We start from the raw sequence: 9,607 nt of genomic DNA on the forward strand, positions 1-9,607 counted from the left end.
TGAATTCCAAATTTAGGATCTCAATTTGAATAACCTAAATGCAATAATAATATAATTCATAAAATGTTTTGGTAACACATTATTCACAATTGTAATGAAAAATTTGTATTGTAAATAGATTGTACTGTAAATATTTGTAATGATTACTTCCATATCTAATTAAACTGCACTTATGTTGATGTCACATGTCATAATGCGATCTTCATAAGCAATTTTCTAACAACTTTGTTTCCGAAGATCTTGTACTTGTATGTACACATAATTGAGATTTTTATGAATATGATTTCTAAAATTACTATCTGTGTTATAATCCAATTTTCTTATTCATATCGCTGTCTATAGTGTCCCCTTCGATGAATTCCAAATTTAGGATCTCAATTTGAATAACCTATATGCAATAATAATATAATTCAGAAAATGTTATGGTAACACATTATTCACATTAAACCAATAAGTACTTGCACAGCACAGCATTTGAAACAAATTTATTTATTTATTTTTTCATAAGCAAGCCTTAATCAATCAATAATAATAGTATTATTTCAAGCTGTTGATAAATGAATACAAATAGGCAGTGAGCAAACACTTGCGAATTAAATAAAAACCTCATATAAAATCAAAATAAGCATTCTTATTAGCATTTAAAAATATATAAATAATTGAATTTTAAAATTAAAAGAATAACACATAATCTGTTCCAACTTGACAACCATCTATTTGACATATGGTGTGGCCTTGATTCGATCAGTAGACCACACGGATGGCTGGTAATCGTGGACTGTATATGGAAACTAAAAACGTTCTTCTTCGATGATAATAACAAACTAAAAAATAACCTCACTTTGGTCAATAAAAGGAAACTCAACAAAACTTCTAAACTCGACTGACTTGGAAGGAAACTCGGAACTGAACCAAAGAAAGAAAGCAGCTGTAAGCGTACTGATAACGCACTGGAATCGAATTGAATACGGAACTAGATAGAACCCGAACTGAAAATGCACTGGAAGCGAAGTGAACTGGAAATCAACTCGAATAGAAAGACACTGGAAGCGAAGTGAACTCGAACTCAACTCGAAAGGAATAGACCACGTGTCGGAAGTCATAGGTCAAAGTTTTGGAAGGAAAGAGACAGGTAGTCTGGATTAGAAAGGAACAAATCGGTTGACATATTGTAACCCCGAGATGGCGACTATATTATTATTATCGACGCATGTAATAGTCAGTGGCGTCACCATTTCTTCCCCGGGCGAAAAAGGGTACCTTTTTAATACTAGAAAATATAAATGGAAATATCAAAACCATTAGTCAAACTATGCAAAAAATAAAACACATGAGAGATGGTGAAGAAATAACATGTTGATCCTTAATTGAATCTAGGAAGTAAGTTAAGTTTTGATGGAATATCTAATGTTTCTATGTTCACCCATCATAATCAATATTAAGGATAAGTAATCTTGACAGGAAAGCAGTAACCTTGTTATTTGTTTGAACTTTATTATAGTTGCTCAGTATCTTGCTGTAATAATGCTGCCAAATTTCATTCTCTGCTATAGCAAATGATTTTTAATATTCTCTATTAATGGATATCACTTCCATAGCACCACTGGAAATTATTTTAGGTTTGCATCATACATGCTTGTTTTTTCGGAACACATGAAAATTTGTCTTGGTGGAATTATCAATTGTCATATCTAAGATGCCTTTATGTCGAATAGGAATTAAAATTTCATTGACCTTGTTTCGTGGATTTGTTGATAATGGTGGTAGTTTATTTTGAGTAACCAGCATGGTTTAAAACAACCAGTTCGTATTTGGAATGTGTCCAATATGGGGCCGTATTCATTTCCAAATTAAAGGCATTTTTACAATAACTGCAATATTATGATGATTCATAGCGTTCGATATTCTTGAATGTACAGATTTTGAATATTATCAAAAGTTGTGAGAACAACTGAGCAAATAACATTCTGCTCTTGAGTGTGATTGAGTTGTCATGCGATTCCTCTGAATAGAAGCAAGTTACTGATAAAGTTACCACATATAATGGTAAAAGGTAAAAGGAAGGAATTAATTGAAAGGTAACAAATAAAAGCATTAGACTATTTTTTTTTTATATCGTTTGCAAATATGAAAAAAAACATATTTCTTCACCATAAATTACTGTGTAGGTAGGGGGCAGAGCTTTACTACAGGGCGTTTTAATAACGTAGCCCTGGTTCTTACTAAAGCTGTGCGCACCTCTCCGTCTTTTCCAGGAAAAACGTCTTCAATAATCCCCATGGACCATTGAAGAGGAGGCAAATTTTCATTTTTGATTAGAACTAACATACCCCTTTTAGCCGGGAGAGAAGGGGTGTTCCACTTTTGACGTGATTGTAAATCACTTAAATATTCAGAATGCCATCTCTTCCAGTAAGATTGTATTATTTTATCAATTAATTGTTTTCGCGTCGGTAAATCTATTTGCAATATGTTTTTTGATGGAAGGATGTTTAAGGGAGTTAAAGTGAGGAAATGAGCTGGCGTAAGAGGTTGGGGATCACTTGGATCGGAACTCATCCAACATAATGGTCGAGAATTGAGAAGCGCCTCAATTTGGATTAACACGGTATTTAATTCCTCGTAAGTAAGAATTTGTTCACCTATTACTCGATATAAATGCGCTTTTATAGATTTTATGTTGGACTCCCACAAACCCCCGAAGTGGGGTGCGGCTGGCGGATTGAAAGACCAATTGATATTATGCTTGTGAAGTTCGGAGTTTAATGATGCACTAAATGTTTTTGAGTTAATAAGCTGAAATATATCTTTCAGTTCTGATTTGGCACCAACGAAATTTGTTCCGCGATCTGAATACAGACAAGAAACTGGACCTCTTCGTGAAATAAAGCGCTTAAAACGTGGTTAAATCGGAGGCAAGCTCAATATGTATTGCCTTTGTGGAAAAACAAATAAATAAACAAATATATGCTTTTGAACTTTTTACGCCCCTAAATTTTCCCATGGTTACGCGAAAGGGACCAGCATAGTCAGTACCAGTGTGCTGAAAAGGTTTTGCCTCCATAACACGAGGAGAAGGTAAATCAGCCATAATAGGAGTAAAGGATTTAGGATTACTCCTGAAGCACTTATTGCATTTATGAATGCGTTGGCGTACAATACTGCGAATGGATAAAATCCAGTATCTTTGACGAAGAATGGAAGTGAGTAAATGTGGACCAGCATGTAAATGTTTCTCATGATAATAATCAATTATTAAATTTATCACGTGATCCTTTTTGGGTAAAAGCAAGGGAAATTTATGATCAAAATCCAGGTTAGCATGTGTTAAACGTCCACCAACTCTTAAGAACCCATCATGTAAAAATAGTCGTAAAGTCCGATACCTTTTAGGAAACTTGTTCATTTTCAAACAATCAATTTCTTCGAAAAAATAGATTTGTTGGATAAGTTTGATTATAGTTAATTCGGCTTTGTTGAAATCTGAAAAATATATTTCATTTCTAGATGGAATAATTTTGCAGAAACGTAAAATAAATACAAATATTCTGCATAGTCTGGCCCATGATGATATAGTGGAAGTGAATTCGTATAGATCATTTTTACAGGAGTTTGCCACTAAGCAAGATGAAACTTTTTCTTCTGGAATATTTTGCATGGAATCTAACGTAGAACGTATGGGCCAATGACTTCTTTGAGAGTAAAGCCATGAGGGACCTGTGTACCAATTACTATTATTAAGCAATGTATTTGGTAATGAACCACGAGAAACACAATCGGCAATATTTGCCTCGGAAGGAATATGATACCACTTGGCAGAAGGAAGTAAATCATGAACTTTCGTTACTCTATTTGCGACAAAAGTTTTCCATCTATGAGCTGGACCTGTTAACCAATGAAGCACAATCATCGAGTCCGTAAAACCATATATTTCTTCGATACATAAAGAATGATGATTGGAAGATATGACAAAGGATAATAATTTTGCCAATAAGTGCGCCGCACACAACTCTACTCTTGCTAAAGTTTGAACTTTAATTGGAGTAATTTTTGATTTTGAAATAAGAAGGTAATATTTATTATCATGGCAAGGCTTGATATAAATCACAGCTCCATAAGCCTTTTCTGAACTATCCGCAAAACCGTAAAGAGAACAACGAATATAATTTTTGGTACCTACAAATCGAGGAATGGAAAGATTAATTAATTCTGGAAGTTGATTATAAATACTAAGCCATGTTGCAACTAACGAGGAAGGTAATGGCTCATCCCAATCCAATTTTAATAACCATAGTTCTTTCATGATCATTTTGAATTTGATGGTAATAGGCGTAATGAAACCTAAGGGATCCCAAATACGAGCAATGGTGGATAATATATGACGTTTTGTCCAATTTTGATGGAGAAGGTTGATATTAAATTTAAAACAATCTTGAATTGGATCCCATCTCAATCCCAATACTTTAACGGAAGTATCAAATTCAGAGATTGTTTGTGAAAAATTAATTTGTGTTTTATGGTGTGATTCAAATTGTTTATACATTAGACCAGTGGTCGGGGAACTTTTGGAACCATTACCCCAAAATGTTTTTGTGCAACCTCTCATTACCATTACCCCACAAAAAAATTAACTAAAAGAGCCTATAATTGGAATCTTTTTGCAACATATTTCTGTATAACCTGCCATAACCCGCAGATTAACGGTTTGCTACATTGTTTGTTACTTCTAAACTTTGAAAAAGGCTGAAACAAATGGTTTGAAGGAAACAATAGGTAAAAACTTTATTCATTATGAATAAATATATTTTTCCTGACATTTTATGATTATTATAAATACTGTAACACTGTATAATATTCATAAGATATAATTATAAGCTGAATTACAAAATTTAAAAAAATTATTTATTTGAAGCATATGAGTGAGCTTTAGAACTTTAGCCAGAATTAAAATTAAAATCTGAATTATTTTCGATATACAAAGAAAAATTTTTTGAAAAAAAATTAATATTTTTCTTTCCCAGAAGTAATTGTTTTGTCAACAGAACCAGCAAGTTTTTTTAATCATTCAAATCGGATGCTCAGTTCTCTCAAAAACTGCCATTTTTGTACATTCAGCTCTGTATTTTCGAAATAGCTAGACCTGTCTTTGCCAAAACCTAATAACTACATCTCCCAATCATTACAAATTGAATGTTTTTTGAATCATTTATATGCGATACTCCGTTCTCTCAAAAACTCGATTTTTATTTTCTGCACTCTTTACGCCGTATCTCCGTAACGGCTGGACCTGCCTTTGCCAAATACTAATCAGCGTATCTCCCTATCATAGGAACCAAATGTTTTTTGAACCATTCAAATCGGTTCATCCGTGCGCCCGAAAATGTGAACGAAAAAATACGGACACACAAAACACACACACGTACACATCAATTTTTTCTAAGGTATGGCAAAATGTTCAAAAACCTCTGAAACGTTAAGAAATGCAAAGATTTTCATTTTCAATTTTCGGTCCATTACTATAACAAGTGACAATAAACACGCACACATGTAATGTAAGAACATTACAATTTGGAGAAATGGTGTTGCTTCATCTTTGACACAATTTCTTCAAAATTTCATGTCTGCTAAATATGCGAGATATGCAATCCAGGAAGAGTTTCTAAAATTTTCAGCAAGAATATTTTCTTGACCATAGAGATTTCTGCTTCATTTTCAAGAGTCTATACTCAATTTAAAATATTTCCGCGAGAGAGCCACCTTACTTCTGTATAATAAAGTAGGTAGGTCTCAGCCTCACAATCCTGACATAATTCACAAAATAGTCGTATGCAATAGTGCATATCTCTTGATAAAATTTATAATCTTGATAACATCATGAGTGTTGGTTACTTTCCCTTACAAAAGCTAAAAAACCATAAATATGGCCCAGCATAGATGGAGCTTAATCCAAAGACACCAAATTGCAATTTTCCCATTTTAATCTATGCGCTTTGAAGTATTCGTTTACTTTATTATAAATATCTATTCCACGATATCTGAATTCGAGAAGAAAACAAAACAGAATTTCTTTTCAAAATTATTTGCACCTTTATAGCAAACATATACCTGTTGTGAATTACTAGTGAAATCAGTTGTCTCAAGCTGAATAGCAAAATATTTAGTTTGTTTTAATGCAAAAACTTCACATTTTTTGCTAATGCAGAGATTCTTTTCGGTAGTAGGTTTTACTGAAGCTGATTTAAAACAAAGCAAGATATTTAACTTGTTTTAGTGCGAAAACTACTTATTTCTACACATTTTCTGCTAATGCTGATTTAGTGCTTTGCAAATATGTACTTTTACCCCCAAAAATTTCACTTTTACCCCATTTGGGGTAATTTACCCCGGTTCCCCGACCACTGCATTAGACGATCATTCGAAGCCCACTTCGCTAGTTCAAAACACGCGGAACGGAACAAACTCGACAATTGAACGTAAAGTTGTTTTGCGATTTCGACGGTGTCTGCACTAGTACCACGTCGTCGATATAAATATCATTTTGAATTATATCAGTGGCTAAGGGGTAATTTTGCTCTCATCTTTAGCTAGTTGTTTAATAGTGCGTAACGCATGAAAAGGAGATGACGTAATACCAAACGTGACAGTGTTTAATTCATAAATGCCGAGGGGATCTTCCGGAGAAAATCTCCAAAGTATCCTTTGAAATCGTCTATCTTGATCACGAATTAATATATTTCTGTACATCTGTTTAATATCGGTCGTTAACGCAATTTCGCCAAAACGAAAGTTAAGAAGAATTGTGATAATGTTAGACTGTAGCTTTGGCCCGGAAAATAGGTTGGCATTCAGGGAAGGAAATTCAGCATTCTTTGCTGATGCATCAAATACAATTCGTAACGGTGTGGATGAGCTGTCTTTAATCACGGCAAAATGTGGAATATAATACCCTTCATTGGCTGCGGAATCATTTACATGACCTAAAAATGACATGTGTTTTTGTTGTAAATAATCTTGAATTACTTTTGAATATTGTTTATAGAATTCAAAAGATTTCCGAAATTTTGTTCTAAAATACAATAACGCTTATGCGCGAGTTCATATGATTTTTGAAATTTACATTAACGTTGTCACGAAATGGTAATGCGACCACGTAACGTCCATCGAAATTCCGTACTGTGGTGGACGTATAAAACTGTTCGCAATAATCGTTTTCCGACACAATCATGTCAGGTACATCTTCTAACTCAAAAAATGTTTTCATTTGTTTAGATAAGGAATCATGTTCAATCGTGCATAGATTTGTCGAACTTGAATCAGGCGATGCAACGTTTGGAAGAGATCCCATTATTACATAACCCAATTTGTATCCAATGCGATAGGTGAATCGACGGTTTTTATGTGATTTGACATAATAATCGCATTAAATACATCACAACCCAAGATTCCATTAACAGTTTGAGGAATGAAAAATTTATTATCCGCCAGTTGTAAAGATAAAAATTAATGGAATTGAATGGAATTTTAATGGTCGGTTGTGGTTTGATAATTTCATGTATTACATAGGCACATACAGACATTTGAAAGGAACAATCATTCGACATAATAATAAAATTTGCCATGCCCGTAATTTTTTGCGAAGAGTTACCTATAGAAATGACTTGAGCCTCGATCGGTGTTATCTCTAGGTGAGCGGATTTACAGAATGACTCAGTCACATAGTTGCGATCGCTTGCGGTATCAATAATGACACGTAACGGACTAGTTTTAATACCTGTTGCCAAAACATAAACAGTTGCGGTTGGCATAAGATTTATATGATGTGATAAATCTAATTCATTTACAACGCATAAAGTATTACTTTGATTGGAATCGAAACTTTTCTGTGTCGAATTTTTGGAAGGAATATCTGTTGGAACTTGTTTTGTATTGTCAACACAATTATTTGAATGTAATAAAGTATGATGTTTGGTATTGCAATACAGACATGTTTTCTTAGAATGACACGGACTGTTACGTTTATGACCCAGGCAATTCGAACAAAGATTCAGTCTCTTAATTGCCGACCATCTGTCATTGATATTTAATTCTAGAAATTGCGGGCATTTGAAAATATTATGACTTTTGTTGCATAAGTAACATTGAAACGATTTGACATTGTTGGTTATCAACGAATGAGAAATGTGGGTTTTCGAAACCTTTTCGCGCAGATCATAAATATAACTTTGACCTTTTGCACTTTATTTATGAATTGTAATAATTCTTTATAGGAAGGATATTCGCCCTGAAAATAATTTTCAAATTTTTCCTGTAAATTGGTATCTAATTTAGATAGAGCGATCGATGTTAGTAAAAAATCATACAGGTCTGGAATATTTAATTGATTTAATGCTTGTACTGCAGTGTCAAATTTCTCGATAAAGTTATGCAACTGTGATGAGTTTACAGTTTAAAAGACATTAACTGTTTGAAATAGTGAATGCCCAGATAACGTTTATTTTCGTATTTGTTTATCAATGCTTCCCATAAAATTAAATAATTATTGGCGGTAGGTAAGATAGTATTGAAAATTTTCATTACTGGGCCTTCTAAGGCGCCCATTAAATAATGAAATTTGGATATAATGTCAATCTCGGGATTCTCATGTATAAGGGTTTTGAATGTTTCGTAAAATAGCGGCCATTTTTTGAAATCACCCGCAAATTTGGGTATTTCAATTGTTGGGAGACGGGATTTGGAAATAAATTTATATGGGGAATCTTCACTTTTTGTCAAAGAGGAAGTATTGTTTACATCAGAAATAGTTTTTTCAATGTATTTTATTTCCGCGTATAATTGTTCTACGGATAGAAGGGCAGCATAATCCGGTACGAAACTGGGATTTTCCAGCGAGTTTAATTTATTAATATCGTCGGTAAGTTTTATAAATTGTTCTCGAACGTTATCTAACATTATCAGGTTTGTACAAAATTGTTTCTTGCTTGACGCATCTTCCACATCTCTGCTCAAGTCATACGTCTTCTGTATAATGGAAAAATACATTTCTCGTTTGGAAATTAGTCGTGCGACTTCAGCACTGGCAGATGCACTCTTGGGCGGCATTTTTAGGATTATAAGAAACTTGGAAATATAATCTTACCTCGATATCCGTTAAATGCAAATATATCATGCAAACTCTCAATCTTAATTGAGATCCGGCTCGGAAGGCCAAAATGTGGTGTGGCCTTGATTCGATCAGTAGACCACACGGATGGCTGGTAATCGTGGACTGTATATGGAAACTAAAAACGTTCTTCTTCGATGATAATAACAAACTAAAAAATAACCTCACTTTGGTCAATAAAAGGAAACTCAACAAAACTTCTAAACTCGACTGACTTGGAAGGAAACTCGGAACTGAACCAAAGAAAGAAAGCAGCTGTAAGCGTACTGATAACGCACTGGAATCGAATTGAATACGGAACTAGATAGAACCCGAACTGAAAATGCACTGGAAGCGAAGTGAACTGGAAATCAACTCGAATAGAAAGACACTGGAAGCGAAGTGAACTCGAAATCAACTCGAATAGAAAGACACTGGAAGCGAAGTGAACTCGAACTCAACTCGAAA

At 33.9% G+C, this 9,607-nt stretch overlaps 1 protein-coding gene across 1 annotated transcript; it reads right to left on the bottom strand.

Moving 5' to 3' along the window:
* Window positions 1–2,157: 2,157 nt before the first annotated feature.
* LOC113382250 lies at window positions 2,158–4,612 on the bottom strand. Its single transcript, XM_026620753.1, has 3 exons — window positions 3,607–4,612; window positions 2,987–3,483; window positions 2,158–2,892 (listed from the first exon to the last, which is right to left on the bottom strand). The coding sequence occupies exons 1-3, from the start codon at window positions 4,610–4,612 to the stop codon at window positions 2,158–2,160; spliced, it is 2,238 nt and encodes a 745-aa protein (XP_026476538.1).
* Window positions 4,613–9,607: the final 4,995 nt, after the last annotated feature.

The sequence above is a fragment of the Ctenocephalides felis genome, unplaced genomic scaffold, assembly GCF_003426905.1.
Source record: "Ctenocephalides felis isolate EL2017-DRISC unplaced genomic scaffold, ASM342690v1 CF-g0.4_SCAFFOLD_03408, whole genome shotgun sequence".
NCBI lineage: Eukaryota > Metazoa > Arthropoda > Insecta > Siphonaptera > Pulicidae > Ctenocephalides > Ctenocephalides felis.